Below are 23,572 nucleotides of genomic sequence, written 5' to 3' on the forward strand. Positions count from 1 at the left end.
GAAGGAGTTCTGCATGTTGTAGCAAACAAATGTTAAGGGGAAAAGTGTATTGTGAGACATTTTTGTGCATGGGTATAATAATTTTTTTTAGAAATAATGAACCCAACTAGTTGAAAACTTTATGCTAATAGCTGATAAAGGGATGTGGTTTTTTTGAAAGAGAAGCTTTCATGCCGATACAGAGCTTTAGTCGTCGCCTTGCTTCACTCTGAAGTTTTCTGCCTTCTGGCTGTCAATCTGTTGCCTTTGGCGCTCAAACCACCACCCCATCCACATCTTGTATCTGGGATCATTTTTATTAATTCACTAACTTTTAAATATATTAACAAAGTAAATACCTCTACCAGGAATATGTACTTCAACTCTGGTTGTCCCCATTTATGAATGCAAAGAGAAAAACAAAACATGATTTTTGAAAGATTTTGTCTTTTATCGATCAATAAGACACTGCAGTAAGCCTTTTTTCCCCCATGAATTGCTCTAACCGGTGATTGACAGATTAAAACTAAATAAAAACCAAAGTTTTAGGAGATTGTCATCTGGTAATGCATTCTAATAAAGAACAAAGTGTTTTTATTAAGATTCAAATGAGCAAATTATAATTTTTCTGCTAGTGAACACTTGTGGAGAGATTAGTCATTAGGAAACTCTAAAATTCATGACTGGATATTCATTTCCTGCTGATAAACTAACTTCTGGTTGTATTTTTCAAAATGCTTCCACCCTTACTAAGAATTTCCTGGTCATGACAAAACCAAAATGACACAATGGGCATTATGAGCTGACACCGGGCTTTGAATTTAAACTTTATTAGTTGTTTCTGTTATAGTTTAGCAAAGCAAACATCAAAGTATGAAGGCATCATCATTTCATTTCATAGAACTGTAATTCATCTGTTCTTTAGCATGGCACCACCAAAAATAATCAGCTAACGATTAAAAAAAGTAAAACCATTTTAAAATCAACCCAATAAAACAAGAAATGTTTAACAACAGGTAATAGCCATTTTGATGTAATTAAAAATACAAATCATCTGCAAGCAAAACACAAGCATAAAATTATACTTGGCCCACATCCTAAAGTCTGATACCATTATTTTTTGTCTGATATGAAATAAGGCAGATTCCTTCCGTACAATTATAAACAATCTGGAAAGAAGACAAGCAAAAGTGAAGAGGGCTAGTTCTTTTTTATGACAGTGAAATTCAAAGCAATTTTCTGGCATGCACTGGAAAAGGCGAAGAAAACAAGGGGAGAAAAAAAAGAGCTAATCAATTTGTCAAGAGACGGCCGCATCCTGGTTTGTGTGATCTGGGATGTTAACACATGAGTTGCCAGGGAATGGCACATTGCCTTGCAGTTATTGGCTGATTTGACTTGGCGTTGCACCAATGGTGCAATCTAAAAGCCCCATAAATGTAGAACATTAATCTGTATATTGCCAAGTTGGAATTGTAGGAACAAAAAGGTTGATGTTAAGCCTCATCCAGTCAGGAGTGTTAACATGTAGGAGCTGCGGCTGCTGCCCTCTGACAGCTTGACCGAGCTCTCACAGTGGCTTTTAGCAAATAAACACTTGAACCTGGTTCATCTCTTTGCACCCTGCTGGCAAAATGATGGATGACTAACATACAGTGAGGTATGGCTCTTCTTTTCTGGTTGATATGTTCAAGTCCTATAGAAGGTTTTGTACATACATACATTTACATACAGTACATACATACTTCAGGGAAGAATTAAAAGGTGGAAAGCTAATTAAAGTTGGGGATGTGAGCATCATGTGAAGTTTCTGGTTGTCCTGGGCCAGTGTCAGAGCCCATTCTGACATGGGCCCGTCTGACACCAGTGCGGTTGGCCTTTGCACAGTTTACTGGCTGTCAGATGAGGTTGATTGTTCTCCTCTCAGTAGGTCATTCTTTGCTCTCAGCAGAGTCTGGACAGAAAATTAAAATGGGATATGTAAATACCGTCAAATGCCGTGCTCAAGTTTTAATTTCCCTTCCTAAAAAGTTAACATTTTAAAAAGTATACTTGATCAAAAAAAATTGCACTTTTTTTTGTAACTTATATTGGTGATATAGATGAAAGCTTAAAATTATTTTGTGAATTAGGCCTTGGATTTCATGTTCCCAATGTGCCAAAAATATATTTATTTGTTGTTTACTTTGTTGTTAGGTCATGACTCCATTTGCCAGTGTCGTTACTTTTTTGTTGCTCTACAAACTTGTTGGCAATTTCATCTTCATTATGTGCGTGATATAAAAACTCTCGTCACACTACTTGAGATACCTGAGAACAGTTATTTCAAAATGAGCCTTCTTGACACACATCCTAGTCTTGCCCCCTTTTTGATGCCACTCAGAATTTTATACTGCAAGGCCACTAAAATGTATACAAAATTAGTGTAAATATCAAACTTCTTACCGTTTGATATTTAACAGCCTAACCTGTTATGATGCTAAAATAAACAGGGGAAAAAGGTCAATCAAGGTCAATACAGTTACCTTTTGCCATAAAAATGCTTTGCAAAAATGTTAAATGTTCATTTTCATGATGATATCACAGAGTTAAACACTCAGCTTTCTAAAGTTTGCAATATTTTTAAATTTATTTAAAATGGTCAAATACCAGAATAGGAAAAGATCAGAGTGGCTGCAAAAATGAGGCAAAACTGGCATATGTGTCAAGGGCTAACCCTAATCTTTTTTTGAAATAGCTGATGTTATGTTCATAGTTTTATATTGACTTCTGCAGTAATTCATAGACAGTTTCCACTATGCCAAATGATGCATTTTAGGATATATTTGGTGTCTGACCTATTAAATGTGAAGATATAAGCATTTTTAGCTATTTGTTACAAATAGGTAAACGATAGTCAAACATATGTGGAGATATTCCCCCATCCTCTTCCACTGTGGGTCTTTGTTTTGGACTGCATTGGTGTGCCGAATTAAAACATATCAAACCCCAAAATTTAGTCAAAATTCAATCTGGAATTGAGAGGCTGTTCCATTTCTCTATCTTATTAACCTTTAGTGAAGCTGAAATAATCCATTACCTGGACTCAGAAAAGAGGACAGCCTGTTGTGATTCTCCTAAGTTGTACTCTAGCTGATTAAAAAGAACAGTATATGCTGACCAGATTCATAATAAAGCATCCCACCATGTTCCTGACGCTTGTTAGACAACAACCTTTTTCTTCCATGACGCTTTGGCTGGCATTGTTAAAGCTTTCCCTTTCTACACCGCCTCGTGTGTCTCTGCCAACTTATTTCATATGCTGCTACTCTGTCCTATTTATTCAACCCCAACAATCTGTTCATAGCAGATACTTGTGTTTCTTTTTTTTCTCTACCTGGAAACTCCTCTTTGCAATACCCAAGTCCCTGTTTCTGGCTTAACAACTCTCCTGAATGGAAAAAAAAATATATATATATAATAATTTCCAGCAATAGCAATGTATTTGTGTCAATATACAAATGCTATGCCATTGGACCAAAAGTTTGATAGAAATCTGAGAATAACAGTAGCATAGTACCCTTAACAAACATGATTTATTGGCATGATTACTACCACTGCAGTCACTGCATGTTAAAATAATATACATTTTACAGTTGATTTATTAAACGTCCGATGGTCGGGTTTTCAGGTAATTTATCACACTCAATCTCCAAAGACGTGCCGACACTTGTGTGTCGAGATATCAGGGTTAACACTGCAGACCTGAAATGGGTTGAGTGGAGTTACAAATGCATTTGGCCCTGGAGGAGCACGTACAAATGGCCTGCACTCCCCTACAGAGACGGGGAAGATGGAGACAGACGGGGAGGAAAACTGATGCAGGGGGGATGAACCCTGGCAACAATTTCCTGCACATAGCTCAGGATTCTCTGAATAAACTGAATTTTAATTCAGTGGCTGTGGCCACTAATAGGAACCCTCTTAAAAATAGAGATCTGCATGAGCCCGTGAGAGGTTGTTAATGTTTCCTCCGTGCCCTTACCTTTGGGCTTTGGGTCTTCAGGTTTTATCGAAGAAGGTTCTTCTGAGCTCTCAACAGGTTTTATATCCTCTAAGAGAACAAAAAATGGGGAAAAAGGGTTATAGCAAAGAAAACCTGCAGCATACCTCAACAGCATTTGCTCACCAAAGCTTCAGAATCAACCTGAGCAGATTTATAGTTCTCATGCATCTGTCTAAGGTTCAAGATTAAAGGTAGTGTTCCTCTTTCGCAAAACTATATTTTTTATCACAAAAACGGTTTCAGCATCTTCCACATATACTGAATGCTAATATGTACTGTACTGTCATGTGGTATGAATTAGTAAATAGAAAAGGAAGTTGGAAGAAGAAACCTAGTGGCTGTCTGCAGAAGGCGTTAGATAAGACAAATCAATGATCCCTCTTAGCTTTTTCCACTTTTACCAAAACCTTAAATGTATTTTATCTGGATTTTATGTGACAGACCAACAGAAAGTAAGACGTAGTTGTGAAAAGGAAGAAAATGATACATATTATTACAAATAAAACCTAGAAAATATGGCATCCATTTTAATTGAATGACTTTACTCTGATGCTGGTAAATGAAATCAGGTGAAACCAAGTTAGCTTTAGAAGTCACCTTATTATATGCCATGCCTGTCACTTTCCTAGAAATAGCTATTGGCTGAGCTTTTCTTGTGACTAACCTTAAAGAAAATTAGTTTCTAGCTCATCTGCTTTGCTGTGTTTCTCTTCTAGATGAAGCCACTGAAGGAGTCACTATTCTGCCTTTAAATTTCCACTTTTCTTTAACATAGAAAGTACATTTTGATCTTTTCTTCTGTTTGTTTCTGCTCTGTTTAAAGGTCGTGGCAGGTGGTCGTTAGAGGGAGTTTTTCCTTTTCTACTGTCGCCACAGACCTGTTCAGAGGGAATGAATGCTACAAGTCAATGACTCAATGCAATCTGCATGGTTTCTTTCATTAGAAAACTAACAAAGAACTGAAATTGAGTTCGAATTAGTTTATGTGATTGGATTTAAATTTATGTCCACTCTTCTTTGCAAAGTAGTTCAGGATTGAAGGAACGTGTTTGTGAGTAGTCTTTTTCAGGTCTTGACTCAGACTTAATTGCCATTGTACTAGGGCTTTGATATAAAGCTTTTTTTGCATACTCGTGCTGTTTAATGTCATTGTCATACTCAATCATTTTCTCATTCCTCCTTACAAAAAGCACCTCACAGCAAATTTAAAGTTATTGGGGATAGTGTATACAGGAAGATGAGTTGAACATGCTATTTAGGGTAGTGTAAATCGGACTAAATACAGATGCAGGCCAAACTTTTCAGATTTGAATTTGTGAATGAGTTTGAACACTGCATATTCTTTTTCTTTCTCCTCTCCTTTTGTGATGGGCTGATTACACAAAGTGTTTAGTATCACTACTCACCGCCATTGCTGGTGCCAGCGTTGGGTTCAGAGGAATCTGTAATGCAGAGCAGATTTTGATGTAGACATTGCCTTTACTCAGGTATTACCGTTAATCATTGTCTGAAATCATCCTGCTTGCAAGCTGCTGTTCTAATTTATTTTTAGTCCAAGGACTTTACGGCAGCTTCACACTTCTGACCTGATGCTTTCTCTTGTCCCTGAAAATTCACTGCCTTCCTAAAGAGTTATACTTCACAAAAAAGAACAAAACAAACACACATTGGGAGAAAGACTCATGCAAAATTAATTACAGGCTGCCATCCCTGTAAGGCAGCTAGAGACCCTCCTCCCCTTCCCCTACAAACATCCTTTCCCCCTCTTCTCTATCCTACTTGTTACCTTTGTAGTCACAAAACTCCTTTATCGTCGCTCCCTGAGCAAACCTCCGCATTGCCTTCTTTGGAACAACAATCATCCCAACAAAGCACGCCACAAAAATAACCCGCTCTCCCCTGGCAGGCTTGTGATAATGTAAACAAATACATCTGCTTAAACACAATAGAAGAATGTGCAGGATCCAAAGCATGTGATCGTTCTGTATGTCTGCAGTCAAGGTCATTTACCAAGTTGGTAAATAGGAGTTTCCTGGTGATCATTACAGGTTTGGATTTAAATACCATGCCACTTTATAAAAAAAGCACATGTAGGCAACATCAGTCTTTGTTTCTGTGGCTGGTCTGAAGACTTCCATAAAAAGAAGAAAAAACACTCTTTTTTGTATTTAATCTGTTGCAATATTTCAGCATAAACTTTTCCTTTTGTAGACACCAGAGGGACAGAAGTACTGCTGAGAAGCAGGAAGGATGAAGCAACAACCGTCTGAGCCTTTGTATAGCTTTTTGCCTTTTAATCTGAGACATTGAACTGCCCACGAGGCAAAATATCATCCTCAATCAAAAAGTAAAAAAGAATCTTTTCAATGTTTACATGTTTGTTCTTTTAGTTTAGACTATGCATAATTGTTCATGTTTAGTTTTCTTTTTCATTGAGCCCTTTTTCTTCCAGTGGAAGAAAACCACTGACATAAAAACCCAACATATGGACGAAGGTGCTTTAAACGTTTGGCTCAATTTGTAAAACATAATATTTGACTGACTTATTTATGCCAGCTTTTAGACAAAAAGTTTACAAACACAAAGGACAAATACATTTTCGACTATTAAATTGTAAATCTTTTTTGAAAACCATGGATATCGTTTTGTAGTTCACAATTATGATTTACAGATAATTAAAACTCTAAATGTGGTGTCAGAAATTTTGAAAATTGCAAAAAGGTTACATATGATGTCACATCAATCGATGGTAATTAACTCAATACATTAAGTTTACTCAGCCTCTAATTGGTCTCTTAGTCTGGGTCAGTAGGACACAATCATGGGGCCAACTGTTGATTGCACAGATGTCCAAAAGACAGTTATTGACATGCTTTATAAGAAAGGTAAGACAAGGTGGTTGCTTGGAGTGCTGTATCCAAGCGTATTCGTAAGAAGTTGAAAGAAAGAAAAAAAAAATGTGGGAGTATTATCATACAAAAATATATTCAAGAATTTCCTACACATGGGCTACAGGAGTCTTACCTGGGCTGAGGAGAAAAAGAACTGGGCTCTTGCTCAATGGTCTAATTCTCTCTTTTCACATGAAAGTAAAGTTTACGTCTCATTTGGAAATCAAAGTCTAAGACTCCAGAGGACCAGTATTATGAGCATAGAAATTAACAAAATACAATCTATTATTTACCTTATGTAATATTCTAATTCTCTAACAAACCAATTGGGTTGGGTTTACATCATCTTTAAACCATAATCATCAAAATTAAAGTAAGGAGGTTTGAAATATTTCTGTCTATCTGTGTAATAGATTTACTTAATGGGTTCCACAAAATATCTCTTATTATATTCCAATAAATAGCTTCATCTTTAAAGAAAATTAGAAGTGGGACGTGTGAAGTTGCTTAATGTAAGAACAATGCCTGCAACACACAAGCAGGCAACTAAAGGAAGGAGCTCACTAAAGCACTCGCTTCATTCCACTCACTTCTAACATCTTGCCTCCAAGGTAATAACAGTACAGTCTTGGTGCTAAGGTAGCATCCTGCTTCTCTAATATCCGACAGTAATCAAAACAGAACAAAAAACAAAAAAAGCTTCACAGTTTCAGCTGATTGGGGCCCCAGCCTCCCACTGCCTGCCTGAAGCTTGGAACATAGTTCTGTCTCACTCTCTAATTTGGCTCCTGTGTGCTGAGAGTGGAGAGGCTATCATTTAGAAAAAGATCTGGGAGTGCTGTGGCAAACACATAAACAAGATGGGGGGAGAAAGAAAAAACTGGTCTCTGTCAAGATTATGGTGAAGGAGAGGCACAGTGCTGAGAGGGCAAGGGAAGATGAGAAAAACAGAACACTGAAGTAAGTTCGTCTGTAGGAAGCTGAGGAGACATTACATCAATGTTTCTTAAAAGTTGGACATCCTGTTTCTGCTTCATAGCTGCTGAAACAAGAGTATTTGAACTGATTCCATATATCTGAGGGTGTCACTGTGATATGGAGTTCAAAACTTAGACCGAATAAACATTCTTACCTCTAGTAATGTTAACATTTGGTCATGTTACATCCACAAACTAGTGTATTTCTAGTCAACCACACTGATTCTGTTTCCCGTAAATAAAGATCAGACAAACCAGTTAAGCATATGCGTAGCCATGAGGAATCACCTAAATAATAAATTCACAAATCCTAACCCAGGATTTACACGCAGGTATTTTTTCTGGACACATGGCTGGTGGACCGGAGCTGTTCTGGACTATCCTTATTTACGCTAGAGGTGCTCAGAGAAGCACACATGGAAAATGAGAGATTTCCCCATAAAGCCATTTATGAAAAGGATGACTTGTGTCATTATGAAATACTGTAGTTCTCAACTTCCAAAATTAATCTTTTCCTGTAGACTCACTTAGTCTGCTTTGATCGACATTCCTACTGTGACTTGACTGAGAAAACTTCAGCATTGAAGCCACATTTTGTGTGTATGCATCACCATAAAGGACACATGCTGACAGCATATCTGTACAAATATACCCATATGTTCATTAATATAGCTAGTAATTCAAGTAAATGTAGTTTATCTTAGTGAATTATTTTGAAAATACAGTTGCTGTGCTGATACATTTTCCTGTTGGAATGGTATGACATTTGTCGACTGACTCTGTATTTGCTCCAGCGTCCTGCAAAAAATAGGACTTGTAGGTTATAATTTTGATGGATGACGTTGCGGAGGTGCTGTGCATGATGCCACCATGCACAGCCTTGCAGAGGCAATGTAAGCTCTCTGTCCACAATGGGTGTGCATTTTTGCTAGAGTTACAATGACATGTATTTGATCCAAACTTATCCATGTGATAAGATGGAGGATACTTGATAATCTGACACGTCAAGGCTGTTAGGGACATTCAAAAACAAAAGCAAAAGGTGGTTCAGATTTGTTCACCCAGAGGGGCTGAATAAAATGGCATGCCACACGTTTCAGATTTCTATTTCAAAAAATATTAAAAACAATGTGTCGTATTCCTTCCACTTCATAATCATGCACTACTTTCTGTTGGTCTAACACGTAACTTCCAAAAGTTACGTAAGTGCCAAACTGCAGTCCTTGAAGTCTAGTGTCTTGCAACGTCTGGATGCATCTCTGCATTAAGAGACCTGAATCAACTAAGTGGGTCATTAGCAGGACTTCATGCTTTAGGACTTCAACATACCATTTGATTAAGGTATGTTGGACACATCGATTCTTGAGGACGGGAGCTGGACACACCTGGTCAAACACATAAAATCCCGATAGAGCACATTGGAGTTTATACCAATAAAACAGAAAGATTCAGAGATATGGTATTAAGATTTATTAAATCCACTGTACGTAGGTCACTGAGTTGAAAATAAAAACTCTAGAAGGATTGCGAAACCTTTACTATCTTTAGCACTTCATATCAGTTCCAGCCTTCAGGAGGAGAGGAAATGTGCATGTGCTCACATTTCCACACAGAAGAAGGGGACAGGAAGGAAGAGAGTTGGGCATAAGTCACCCTCATCTGCAGACAAGCAGAAAATTACATCGCCCTAACCTCCATTCATTTATTAGACAAGGGGTAGTTAGCGTTTTGTTGGTCAGCTTTAGTATTCTGCACAACAACAATGAGTTACAGTAGAAAATCTCTTTAGATCTAGCATAAATAGACAGAGGCAAGTAAAAGTTTTGTATGAAAAACAGATATCTGAATAGTGGCCACCTTTGTTTGACAATATCCCTGTTTATGTCTCATCATAATCAAATCTCATCTGTCACACCACCGTTAGCGGATTGGAAGCCGACTTTGCTTAATGTTCCAGATGGGACCCTTTGGGCAGAAGAGGATGTTCTCTTTGTCCTACAGCCACAGGGCACCTCAGTGACATTTATTCAACTATCCTTCTTTAACAGTAAAATAATAGAGTTGGAAAAAAAAATCAATGGAGGTGTGAGGACATCTGTACCCTGCAGAGTCAGTTCCCCAGGAGAATTTTTTTCCCTTCATCTGATCCCAGAGTCATGGTTTTGACATGCTGTACAAACCAGTCTGGAAGATTTGATCTCCAGAAGATCACACAGGTGTCCAGCTGTTCGCAGTCAAACAATGAACATGACCTATCACAGTCTCAGCTCGGGAAGAAATTACAAACCATTCATTGCTTACTTCTTACACTGAGCAATGGATTTAATCTGATAGGTCCATTTACAAATTAAATCTCCTTCAGTGAATACAAACTATTTCTATCTCACCAGCGTAAGCTCTGTTTTGTGGGTTTTATTAGGCACCTGGAGGGCATTATGAGAAATAAAGAAAGAAACTATCAAGGCTGGTAGCACTATCTGTCGAAGCTTTATTTCCACAAAATGAAGATCATTTTTTCAGAAGGCAGAATTGCTACAAATTCAGTTCTCTGAGCTTCCGTAAACTGAATAATGTTTTACCAACTGACAGTAAATACTAAACAAAATTTCACTGCTTCATATCATTTGGATTGGACTGGTTTTGAATATACTTTATTATGGAATGAATGAATATACTTTATTGCTATGGACTGGCGACCTGGAGATAGGCACCGGCACCCCTCGCAACCTCTGTGAGATAAGCATATATCATAATGGATGGATGGATGAATATACTTTTATAACCTAAACAGGGAAAATTCACAGTTCAGTGCATAACAAAAACCAAACAATCTGAATCTTGCTTCGTTGCATTCCCAGTGCATTGGATTAAATTTATTGTACCAGACTATTCAGTTTGATAAACCAGTTTTTCATTATGCTAAATACTGAACTCCTTCATGTTTTCATAGTTTTCATAACAGTTTTAGTAGTTTTAAAACTGTTATTAAAGTACAGATGCAAAAGTTCACTTGCATTTTTTGCAAACACTGCTCAAACATTGAGTATAGAACCAGTAAACACCATTGAATATAAATAAGATAGAGGATTGAAAGATGTGTGATACGTTTTTATAATTACTTCACACATATTCTGACTTGTTGAATACTAAAATTCAATTCCACAGTTTTGCTAATTTATTTAATCTAGTAAACAAACTGAATTAAATGAGAGTAAGAATAATTTCAGCACGTAAATCGGGTGGTCTTTAGAGCCTCTGGTCTGCTCTGTATTGAACCATGTGTATTAAAGAAGTATCAAAGCATCTCTCATTGAACTTTACATGGACTAACAGCTTTGGGCCTGGCAAGCCTACTACAAAAATAATCAAAGACATCCCCACTGAAGCAAAACAGCAGACCTCAACAAGTGCCCAACCAAAAGAACTAATGAGCTGGTAAATGTGGAAAGCAGCCTATTTTCATATGCTAATGTTAAATTTGTAGCGCAGGCTTGTGGAAAGAACTTAACTAGATGAGCTGATTCTCCCAAAACAGGATGGGACGGGGGGGAAAAATAGGATATTTGTGAGAAAGGGAGGTGTGTCAGTATTGAATAGCTGGAGTTTTCTCTTCTTTGAGGTAGAACACTGTCTGACAATCTAAGCCAATTAAAGAGCACTGAGCTGTGACCTGCGGGCCGTGGAGATGAAAACAAGCCTGTTCAGTAAACACTGTGACTGCCCCCTCCCCACTGTTATCCTCCTGAAAAAGCCAAGAGTCTTCATTAATATTCCGGCTTTCTTCTCCTTAAGAAAAGGCCAAGGGGTTGTAGACACTAAGTTGCATTGTGCACCCCTGTGGGTTTGGGTAACCTTGCAGTGGTGGTGGTTGTGGTGGGGTGGCTCCAAGTTAGGTCAGGGTCCTCTAAACACGCTGAAAAGACCCAAGCTTATTACACAACCCTGAGCCATGCTTGACACGATGAGAAAACAAAAAGCACTTTGAATAAGGAAAAAGAGAACAGGACACCATCTGCTTTGGGGTTAAGCTCCCACTCAGAGGAAAGCAAAGATGATTAGAGGGCAGCAAGCGATGGAAGGAAGGAAAATATGCTGCAACTGACAATAAATGCAAAAGAAAATTAGAAGAAAATTACCAATGGCATGACTTCAATAACACACTGACTGCCCTGCGTAAAAAAACAAAACAAAACTACAAAAATGCTCTAGTTGGCAGTGTCTGTCAATTCCTGTTTTTTAAAATTTTTTTATCTTTATTATTCCCTACTTCATCCGAAGTAGCGTGAGACAGCCACCACGGTGTGTAAGGAGACAACTGAAGAGATTAAAACAGGAGTCGGAGCACCGAGATACCAGGAGATGAAAGGAATAAGAGCTGATTAAGTGAAGGAGTGAACGAAGAAGACAACACAAAAATAGACATGGAAGGGAATAATGCAAAAGAGGCCTCCATGTGTGTGACCTACATACCTGCTAAACCTGCTGTCAGTGGTGGCCTGCTCCGCTCTCATCACTCACTGAAATATTTTACATAATCTTTAGACTCCCCCCACGCTGCTAGAGGGTCCGCTGCAGGCAGCTGCCCGCTGCTGTTTTCAATACCTTTTGTGGTTTCTTACAAGAAGGCAGAGACTGTCTTGCTGGGGAGCAGTGAATCTGGCACTACACGACGTGGCTAACCACGGGGATAGATTAAAATGGGACGCACCACTGCTGGGGGACCATGACGAGCAGCATGTTTTCTGCTTTTAGGTGTTGTGTCTATTTTGTTTTGTAAAGACACGCCAAGGTGTCTACATTAGTTCACAGACTGGACTGGTCAATATAATCAAAAAGCAAGTCTACACTGTAGAGAAAACAAAAACCCAGGAAAAGCATCTGTCTGTCAGTGAAAGGTCAGCGAGAGAACGGGCTGACCGATCGACCCAACTATTGCACTGAGTGAATATGTCTCTAGTGGAGTTTGAAAGAGAGCTTTCTTTGGATAATTAAGACATCTCATGGAAATTATTTTAAAGCAGTTTCTAAATCTGTTTTTAACAATATGAATTTGATGACCAACCCTAACTTTCCAATATATATAATATACCACACAGAAAACCATATGCTCTTGACACAAACTTTTTGCAGGCTAGTTTTTATGTAAAAACAAACTACTTCTCTCCTTTTACATTTTTTCCCATCTGTAACATGAGATATGTCCTGCACAATTCACCTGAGCCTACAAAAAAGTGGAAAATACATTAAAAAACGGCAAAAACCAGGCTACATAAACTAATACTTTGTTGAAGAGCATATAAGTCAGCTCAACCTAAATCAAAAGTTTGCAGCGAGGTTACAAGTGATCTTTTTTTTTTTTACAGAATATCGTTGAACACAAGGATAAAACAAATCAACATATGGTATCACTATAGGTAGAAAGACATTATCACTGATTGACTATTGCATATTACATGTTTCCCTCACATTATGCAACTCTAATATTAATGCCTTGAGGTGGGTTTTATTGTTAAGTATATAAATAAATAGAAATAAAATCAGTAGAAAGATGAAGACGGATTTTATTTTCTGCATCTCAATGAATCCAAGCAAATACAAATTTCACCAAGTGAATTTCTTCACTGTAGGAAAATAAACATTTTTATTTTCCTGAGCTAGAATTCAGAGCTAATATGATAGATAGAAAATGTAAATTATTTATTTTCTCACTAACTGATTGAGACTTTTGTAACAGTGTTCATATGTTACCAGGTCAAGATTCTTAGTAAAACACTAAAATAATCAAAAGATGTTTCAGGAAAATGCTCCTTTTAGAGTGTGAGGACTTAAGAAGCAAGGTATTTGCAAGTAAGCATGGGTTAAAGTTAGTTTAAGTGGCTTATATGACCAAATCATCCCAATAGCTAGAACTGATCATAGACCTGAGCATCACATCTTGCACAGCAGATAAGATCCCAGAGGCTGTGGAAAAAGGCTTCAGAAACAGCATCTCACAGCAGGTATACATAGAACTCTGTAATGTTATGACAGTGATGCTTAAGAGCAACTTAAAGGCCATTAAGGCTCCTTTATCTGCCACAGTGAAGCAGTAAACCTTCCAGTCGACATAAGCTAACAATATCTGTTTAAATATTAGCTTCATAGCAATAGCCAGCCCAATGTTAGTATCGAGTTTGAAATGTTAGTATTATGACAACCCTAGTTTACACACTAACTTACCACACTGCATTGTGGACATTTAGAGGAAACTGGGAAAATACAATAAATTGTTGTGTATCTGAATATCGTAATTCAAGAGGCTAATGATTAAAAAAAATCCAGCCTCCCATGTCTGGGTCTCATAGAAGTGTTGTATCTTAACTTTAGCTCTAGTGGCTCAAGCATTAAATCGTCCTCAGGCAAGCCAAACAGACATCACGCATCACTCGAATAAATGTTTTATTCATTTGGGTTTGGTTTATTAGGATGTCCGTGTACCTTGTTAAAATCTATCCTGGTGTAGTAACTTCTCTGGTCAGAAATTTAAATCCTTTTTGGGATATATTTCTGGTACCAAGGTAATGTTTAGGCCTGAAGTTTATATTACAACCCATAAAATAACCAAAAATAAATGGATCGCTCTAATAAGGATATCTGTACAGGCGTGTATCTGTGTAAGATATTCCAGACCTTTCAAAAGCCCATTTGTTACTAGCTGACAAATTCTGCCTGTGCATAGAATTGATTCATTTGTAAATCAAACAGTGGGTAGAGACAGTGGAAGAGAGCTGATCAAAAGAGGAGCTTCAAAGCAGAACAGAAAACTGTGTCCCTTGTAGCCTGTTAGATGCAGCCCCATCTCTTTGAAGCCAGATTCTGGGCCATAGGTGACCGGCGTAATGGACGGCAAATGCATTGTTGGTCTAGTCTTAGCAGTAAAGACTACCAGAGTCCAGTGTTTCTCATCAAAAGAGCCACATTACAAGATGGGGATGGAGGGTGCCGTCTGTAATAATACATGAATTGCATAGCAAACAAACAAATTAAGTAACAAACAAAACATCCTAAATTTTAGCCTAACATCACTGTCAGTCACTGTTGCCAGTTACTGAATAGTCACCATAGCAACAAAAAGCATGTCACATGCATATTTATGACTAGTTTTTAGAAATAAGTGGCTTTGCTGCTTGGAGTTTTCCTTTGCAATTTGTACTATAGTATGCTGTACTCTCATTTACTCAATACAAAAGCCTTGTCCTCTTCCAATGCAGATATATGATAGTAACGTACTTATTCTAAAGCTGGAGATGCAGATGACACAATTTGAAATTTGACATTTTTCATTGGAAAATAGATTTTTTAAATTATTAGTTAACATTTGCATCAGTGATTATATCTTATATGCATATAGATTTATTACACATTATACATATATTTTAAGCATTTCTTTATGTTGATGTTGTTGTTTACCAAACAAAATCTGTGGTATTTAGGCCAGGTGAGTGTGCTGATGGTGCCATAGTCTTTAAACCAGATATTGGCGCTTTTAGAAGTGTGGATAAGTTCTTAGTACTACTAAAAAAATCCAATCAGCATCCCCATAAAACCTGTCAGCAGAGGGAAGCATAAATTGCTGTAAAATTTCCTGATAGATGGCTGTGCTGACTTTAGACTTGACAAAACACTGAGCCGACAGTAGAAATGACGCCTCTCCTAATCATCGCAGACTGTGGAAACTTCACCTTAAAAAACTTGGATTTTGTGCCTCTAAACAATACTTTGGACCACTGAGTAACAGTCAAGTCCTTCTCATATCTTTAGCCAAAGTAAGGCAGTGACAGTTGTAGCCTGCAATACCCTGAATATGTCCAACTGTGGTGACTCTTGAAGATCTGACTCTAGCTGCAGCTTAATCTTCCCAAAACTCTTGAATGGGTCTTGCTTTACAAACCCATCAAGGCTGCAGTTATATTTTTTCTTTGTGTTTTCCTTTTTCCATGACAAAAATCCTGTTTTTAAAGTTATTAAAAAAACAAACACACATCTTAGGGATTTGAACATCCATCTATTTTCTAACACCCTTGTCCCTAGTGGGGTCGGGAGGGGTGCTGGTGCCTATCTCCAGCTAACGTGAGAGGCGGGGTCACCCTGGACAGGTCGCCAGTCTGTGGCAGGGCAACACGGAGACAGACAGGACAAACAACCATGCACACACACACTCACACCTACGGAGAATTTAGAGAGACCGATTAACCTAACAGTCATGTTTTTGGACTGTGGGAGGAAGTCGGAGTACCCGGAGAGAACCCACCCAATGTCAGGGAGAACATGCAAGATGCAGAAACATATGGCCGGGAATAGAACCCAGGACCGTCTTCCTGCAAGGCAACAGTGCTACCAACTGTGCCACTGTGCAGGATTTGAACAAGAAACATCAAATTGATAAACTCTCTCTTCTAATATTTCACTGTTTATGAATTTGTGTTTCAACTTTTTCACTGAATCCCAGTAAAAAAACAATGCATTTTTATAAGCAATCTAAGTCAAGATTTTATCAAGTAAAATATGTTTTCTTTACTGACACTACCCCAGAATTATTGCACCATGATCCATTATTTCAGATTTCAAGTTTTCAAAAGCCAAAACGAAATGTTCATTTTATGCAATATGACTGCAGAATTTGAAATTTATAAAACTCTCTTGGTTGAAGAAGCACCATCTACTTTATGTAACTCCACAGAATCAACTGTGAACAATATCCATCATTTTATTCATCATGGAACCAACAGGAGACAGGATCAGTTTGGTTCGCCTTAATCTGAAATTACCAACATAGCTTAAAAGAAGCCACTAAATGGAGTTTAAGACAGAGGGGAAAGGCCAAATGCAATTCAGCGATAAAAGCTGCTTAATAGGGATAATGATAAGACTGTGGGTATCCACTCATGGCACTCAGGCACAGAGCTTCAGCTAAGCTGTGACTGCTACCGCTACCATTACTTAACTCTCAGCGTTTGTTTAAAAAGCAAAAGTCAACGTCCTTTTAGCCAGTGGCAGCAGGCTCCCTCAAGAGTCACGCAGTGTTACAGTATGAAGTTTTATACCAAAAGTTAATTGTGTGCTGACAAGTCGCTACAGGAAAGTGTTAATTTTCCCTCAGAATCAGACTTACATCACCAACACCCTGTCGTTCAGAAAGTGCTCAGACAAAAGGTCACAAAACATCCAATTAAGTAAATGGTGAAATCCGTTTTGCTTCTGCAGATGAGGAAACATAAACGCTTAGTGCATTTCAGCCTCAAATTCTGGGCCAACCATACCAGTGTGTTCTAAAGGATTAATTGTTCATGCTGGTAAGAAAGGAGGAGGAAAGAAACTTCAACTGGATTTACAATGGATTACTTAGAAATTTCACTTTGTTCCTGATGCTTTAGCAGCAAAGAGGAAACACAAAGTGTCATTATGTCATCATAGTTTGTTCAAACTGCCTGTGGCAATCCTGCTGAGGAAGAGCTCACTGTGCTCTCACACTTGAACTGGTCCTCTGGGGATGTCGAATACCTAAAATCAATAATACGATACAAGAAAAAAAGAATGGAACCAATTCCCAGGAACGTTATTAAAAGGAGATTCTCGCACCTCCACTAAAACGTACTTCTGTTTGTGGATCTTAGAGGGTAAAGAGATTTGTATGCCCATGGGAGTGCCCCCTGTAGCACTAGTGGAGAGAGTTGGACTTTCTGCTTGAATCTTCTCTGACGCTCCTGAATAAAACAGATGTTAGGGACCTGCTCAGAGCATTTCCAAATGTTTGGTACTGGATTTCCTGGCTAAACTCAGTTCCCAACCAGTTGGGCATCTAGAAATTATGAAGAAGACTTGCTAAAGAAATAGGATTTAACGGACTTGGATGGGTGTTGGTGCCAGAAGGGTTGGTCTGAGTATTTCAGCACCTGACACAACCATCTGGTTTGCAAAGAATGTTTCAAAAAAAGAGAAAAATCCAGTTGATAGCAACTGTATGAACAATAGAGGTCTTGTTGATGCAGAAAAAAAAGGAGACAGATTGCTTAGCAAAAGTAGCTCAAATACCCACTTGTTACAACCAAGGCATGCAGAATGTCATCTTTAAGCACACACCAGCCTTGGAGAAGATGGGCAACGGCAGTAGAATATCAAACAGGGTGACAATCTCATCAGCTAAGAACTGAAAACTGGGGCTATGTTTCACACAGCCTCAGCCAATCTGGACAAAAACGGTTTGGAATAAAACATTTACTGGTCTGAGGAGTCTTGATTTCAGCTGCAAGATTCAGATCGAGTTAAGAATTCAGTGTAAACAATGTGAAAATGTGGGAGATGAGTGTTTATACTGCGGATTTTAGAGGAGGGAAATGGGAACACTGTGTAGAGAGAGGAAAAATGTATAGGACATTAATACTGCACATGCAACACTGATTACCAGAACAAGGACAAAGTGTATTTAATGTATAGCTCTGGAAAAAATGAAGAACCCACTGCACTGAACCTCTTTGAAAACCTCATGGTTATTCCACCAAATATTAATTTCTGAACTCTTCCTTAGTTAAAACATTAGTACTGTTGTGTCTAAAAATGAACTTGTTTTCTTTGCATTATTTGAGATATGAAAGCATCTTTTTTGTTAATTTGACCATTTTTTTATTCTCTGCAAATAAATACTAAATTTTTTTCTTGGAAATTTGGAGACATGTTGTCAGTAGTTAATAGAATAAAAAAATAATGTTTATTTTACTCAAACATATACGTATAAAAAATTAAACCAGAGATACTGATCACTTTAAGAGGTACTTCTATTGAACTACTACATATTGTGTAGTTCAATATGAAGATGACAAGTATAAATAAATAAGAACTCTAAACATAGTGATAATAAAGTTATTCTTATAAAACGTCTTGTCATGTTTGTCCATTGTCTGGTATTCCAGTAATTTTGCCATTCAAGTGTAGTGATGTTTTGATGCCAGTGACAAGGACAGAAAAAAATCTATATTGTTCACAAGGTGACTTTGGTTTGTTTGTTTTGATGGTGGATATTGAAAATCTGACAGCAATTCTATCATTTAATAAATATAGCAGCTTTTTTATAGTGTAGTTTTTGTCTTTATGTGCTGTTCTAATGATTTCAAGTCTGGCTTGCACTTGACCACCATTCTACAACAAATGTTCTCTCGGCAGCATTAAAGGATCTGCTTTTATCTCGCAGAGAACCTGCTCTGGGGAGCAGCTTGATCAAAGGTAGGAGGAACAGGGAGCGCTCAGATCTCCAAGATAAGAGGACAAATTTTGAAAAAAAAAATCTCTGCAACATCCCTGCTGTTTTTGTCAGATTTAATATAGGTTGTCTAGATACATAATAACTGACCAGCAGTCTAATATACCATTGACAAGCAATCATGAAGATGTAAATGCTTTGCATTTGAAACCTCCGCTAAAGGTTTTTTTGTGGGAAAAGACGATGAGGTATACAGATATGATTATACAGAATCAAATTTGTGTGCAGCCATCGAGTCTTACCTTTGAAACAAAGACAAATGCTATCGATTCTCCCAAGAGAATCTTACTGCATGAAGGAAAAAACAATATCTGCTCACTACTCAGATTTATTTATTCCTAGCTTTAGGCGGTCTCATTTTAATTTATGGGTGTTGCACTGAGCTCAGTGAAGCGGCTGCCCACTCTTGCAAACCACCAGAATGAGGCAAACATAATAACAGTGTAGCTCCCATTTTCATTTTAAAGTATGCCATGAATATTCATACATATAGGCTGTCTGGATTCTGATTCAATTTAGGGAGCCTTTTATAATATCCCAACTATCAAGCATAGAATCTCACAGCATTTGCAGAGCGATATTTTATTCACATGGTGCAAATAGTTGAGAATGCAGCATGACTCAAAATATCAAATGTCCCCTCCTCCTCCTCTTCACATATCTTTATTTTTCAATCATTCTAGTTAAAAACAACAACAACAACAAAAAAGGAATTTATTTAATATAAATAATTTGCAATCTTGTTCTTGCCACATGCAGAATTAAAACACTGGGTTGACTAAATCCTTGGAATTAACTGCATATTTATTTGATGAAAAACCTGCTAAGTAAACAACAGATGGCACTGGTTTGGTAATAAGCGCTGATGAAACATCAGCAAATGACCTAAACACAATCCTACACTTTTTGTTTTTCTTATTATGAGGGACTGTGTGCAGAATGAGCAGATTATTACATTAACACATTATACTGATGATAGCAGTGAAAATGAATAAAACATAAATGTGTCTTATTTAGCTTTGTGTTATTTAGCGTGACTTGAGTTGGGGCTGAGATATTTAGCTGTGATACACACTGAGTTGCGTGAAAAAAGCAGCAGACTATGCTGACGACGGTGGATAGAAATGTGCCAAATCAAAAAGTGAGGAAGGTACTTTAGAACCCAGTAGAAGTTACAACCACCAACTACAAGCTACTTTGGTGGGATTTTAGGTGAAAAACCAACACGGTGGAAAAGTGGTGGATAAATGTGATGCGGAAATACAATGATAACTGGTGGTCAGATACTTTTACCCATAATATATGAGAATGAGTCATTGTATTTTACTCAGCCCTCTTTACATCTTTTAATTAAATCGAAAGTGACCAAAACAGAATGTGACTTAATCTCCGGGTTAATACAAATATTTTGTGAAGACTTCAAATTAAAATATTAAACAAATAGCATCATGAGAACTAAGGTACATGGTAGAAAACTCCGCAAAAAAGCTGTGGAAAAGCTTAAAGCAGAGTTAGATCAATTTAAAAAGTGTAAGATTTAGACAACATATTGAGCATTGTTCAATCAAACATCCAAAAACAAAAATAGCATAGTGGCAAGCACACAAAACTTAGCCGTCCACCATAACTCTCACTTTGTGCAAGGAGACCGCTAGTTAGCTGTGGAGGAGCGGCAACATCTACAGCTCAGGTAGGGGATTCTATTGGCAGGACTCCAAGTCATGCACTCCACAAATTGGGCCTTAATGGAAGAGTGGTAAAGCGAACCCCTCTGTTTAAAGAGATCCAAGTGGAAGTCAAAAACCTGCATGTTTTTGGTGTTTCCATGTTGCTGCACACATGGCTTAAATGATGGCTGATTAACAGGTTTTTGCAACACTTGCAGGTATGTTAAGGAGGCTTTTTACCTGCAGTGTCAAAGGTAATGAGAAGATGGATGAAGACATGAAAATGAAGTGGAGGTTCACCTTCCAGCAGGACAACAATCCTAACTATGCAGCCAGAATAATAACAATTTAGATAAAAGCATAGTAAAGTTTTAGCATTGTTCAATGAAGCCCAAACGTAAATCCATCCTTCTCAAATCAGACATTAAAGTTTGTTGCTATAACATTACAAAAAGGCAAGGAAAAATGTTCAAAGGGGTTTGAATACTTTTCCAAGACACTCAAAATACCAGTTCCCTCAGTAGGGTCTAAGGGCTCCTTTCTATTTATTTAAATATTGTGCTATTTCAAGATTACATGAAATAGCATAATTTTTAAAATTTGTAACCATTACTGTTCATAAAGAATGCAATGGTCTCTGGATGCATTTTTGGCAAAAAAATCTGATCTATCAGCATGTTAATCTGGAGATGAAAAGAAAGTTCATCCTTTTTAAATGTGCTTGACAACTAGGCCATAAAAATGATCTAATTATCAGTAGGTTTTAAATCTAGGGATACAGAAGTTTAATTGACTAATAAAAGACGATCTCTCAACAAAAACCTTCTGAAACAACTTCACTGGTTTCATAAGAATTCAGTTTGAAATTATCTCCAATAATCTGCTAATCAAAGAACTTAATGAAATGGATGATGAGCAAGAGTGTAGACCTTGTTAAAAGGTTCATGTTTGGGCAGTTAGCTGCTCTCAGGTTTGTTTCAGCACACAGCCAGAAAAGGTTGATATTAATGAGTTCAGAGAAACGTGTTGCTCTCTATCAGCCTAAGAAAGATTATTTTACAGAGAAGAAATCTGTTTTTTTTTTCTCAACATTTGCTGAATTTTCCAAAACTGAAGGTTTCTGAGGGTTTAACTTGAGGTCAAACTGAGCAATCCTCCACAAAAATTACAAAACAACCCTTACATCCACATCTAACTCTACAAGGCTCTATTCGCAAGTTATGTTTTAAAGGTTCATGACAACAATTAGGAGAAGGCTTGAATAGCTTGTTTGGAAACACTGCCTGGAGGAAGCATCTTGCCTCTACTTACTTTTAAGCATCAAATATACAGGACAAAGACACAGGAAACTCAGTTTTCAAGATGAAGTAATAATGAAGTCTATATATTGCCACAATGTGCCCACACAGCCTGTCAAACGTAACAAAAAGACATTTAAGAAATGTAATGGCCTCATAGCTCCATGTGACATGAGTCAGATTTTCACACACCAGTGATTATATACCCCTTCTTCATGCTTTGTCAACCCACAACTTTATATATTTTTGAGTTGGCTGAATATAAATGAATCCTCAATACAAAGTTTAACATATGCTGTTACACTGCATATTTTCTTATCGGATCTGTTGTGTTTTCAACCAACTCTGCTTCTAAATTCAATTTGGTCTTGACCTCAGAGTTTGAGTCTTTGGGACCAACTAATTTGGATTTATGCTACCTGTACACATTCAAGAGAGTTATCTAAAGCAGGTAAGATGTTAATTGCTTACACCTTTTTAACAGAACCTCACATAAAAAAAATCTTGAACTGCCCCTTCTAGGCAAATTGTTTAGGATGGAGGGGGAATGTTGTGAGGGTTTTCTGAACATCTACACCCAGTACTTCAATCTCCACAGCCTGGGGCAAAATTATCCTTCATCCAGAATCATTTTGTTGGCACAAAAGTATAGCTAATTAATATTAAGTCCTTAATGATTATCATTCATAACGTGAATGATCTCAGTTACGTCACAATCTGTTCGATTCACTATTAATTCCTCCCGTCACTGTGAGGCATTTTATTACTGCTTTCAATGAGTCAGATTTAACTTGTGTAGGCAGCCTGATTACAGTTATTATTTTTAATAAAAGGTATTGGCTCAGGGATCAGTTGGTCTTGTCTTGTGAATAGCTGGTTGCGCAGGACTAAGTTGTTCTCCGTCGGGCTGCATGAGATTTAATATCTGAAACAGTTTAGGCAGAAGTCTGGCCGAGGCCCCCACTTTTCTATATAAAATGCAATCTGCCTCCAATCAGAACTGACACTACTGTTTACTGCCTGACAGTCCTGCCAAACAGTACACAGCCCATGGTATGCAAGACAGTGACAGATAGTGGCAGGCTCAGCCAAGACAGTCAACAGGCTGGAGTGAAGCTTTTCAGGGAAGGAAAGTCTGTAGTGTGGGTAGGGTATATTCTGCTGGCTTTTCACAGAGGATGGAGCAGGCTATCTCATCTCCATCAGGAGCACTCACTCTCTCCACAAATTAATTGAATGTCAGTCAAAGGGAAAGTGAAACGGAGGTGAGAAAGTGACTCAAACCTTTGTGTTAGAGCAAAAATGGAAGATGGGCAGCTGGGGTTTAAAATTCAAACCTTTAATGCTCAGGAGAATACACTCAAGAAGTGAGAAGTCACCAAAAATTGGAGGTAAATAAAGACGGATGTGTGGTCAGAAACA

At 37.7% G+C, this 23,572-nt stretch overlaps 1 protein-coding gene across 2 annotated transcripts in view; it reads right to left on the reverse strand.

Annotated features, from left to right (window-relative positions):
- Positions 1-785: 785 nt before the first annotated feature.
- The window catches only part of macrod2 (mono-ADP ribosylhydrolase 2), a 476,756-nt gene continuing 453,969 nt past the window's right edge, over positions 786-23,572 (reverse strand). The window contains exons 16-18 of one of the 2 annotated variants that reach the window (XM_028006472.1): positions 5,431-5,466; positions 4,004-4,072; positions 786-1,933 (exon numbers count right to left, since the gene is read on the reverse strand). In XM_028006472.1, coding sequence (XP_027862273.1) covers positions 1,911-1,933; positions 4,004-4,072; positions 5,431-5,466 — 128 coding nt within the window. In that variant the 3' untranslated portion in view covers positions 786-1,910. The remainder of the gene's footprint in view (positions 1,934-4,003; positions 4,073-5,430; positions 5,467-23,572) is intronic. The other variant, XM_028006473.1, reaches the window with a different exon arrangement.

The sequence above is a fragment of the Xiphophorus couchianus genome, chromosome 22, assembly GCF_001444195.1.
Source record: "Xiphophorus couchianus chromosome 22, X_couchianus-1.0, whole genome shotgun sequence".
In the NCBI taxonomy this organism is placed as follows: Eukaryota; Metazoa; Chordata; class Actinopteri; order Cyprinodontiformes; family Poeciliidae; genus Xiphophorus; species Xiphophorus couchianus.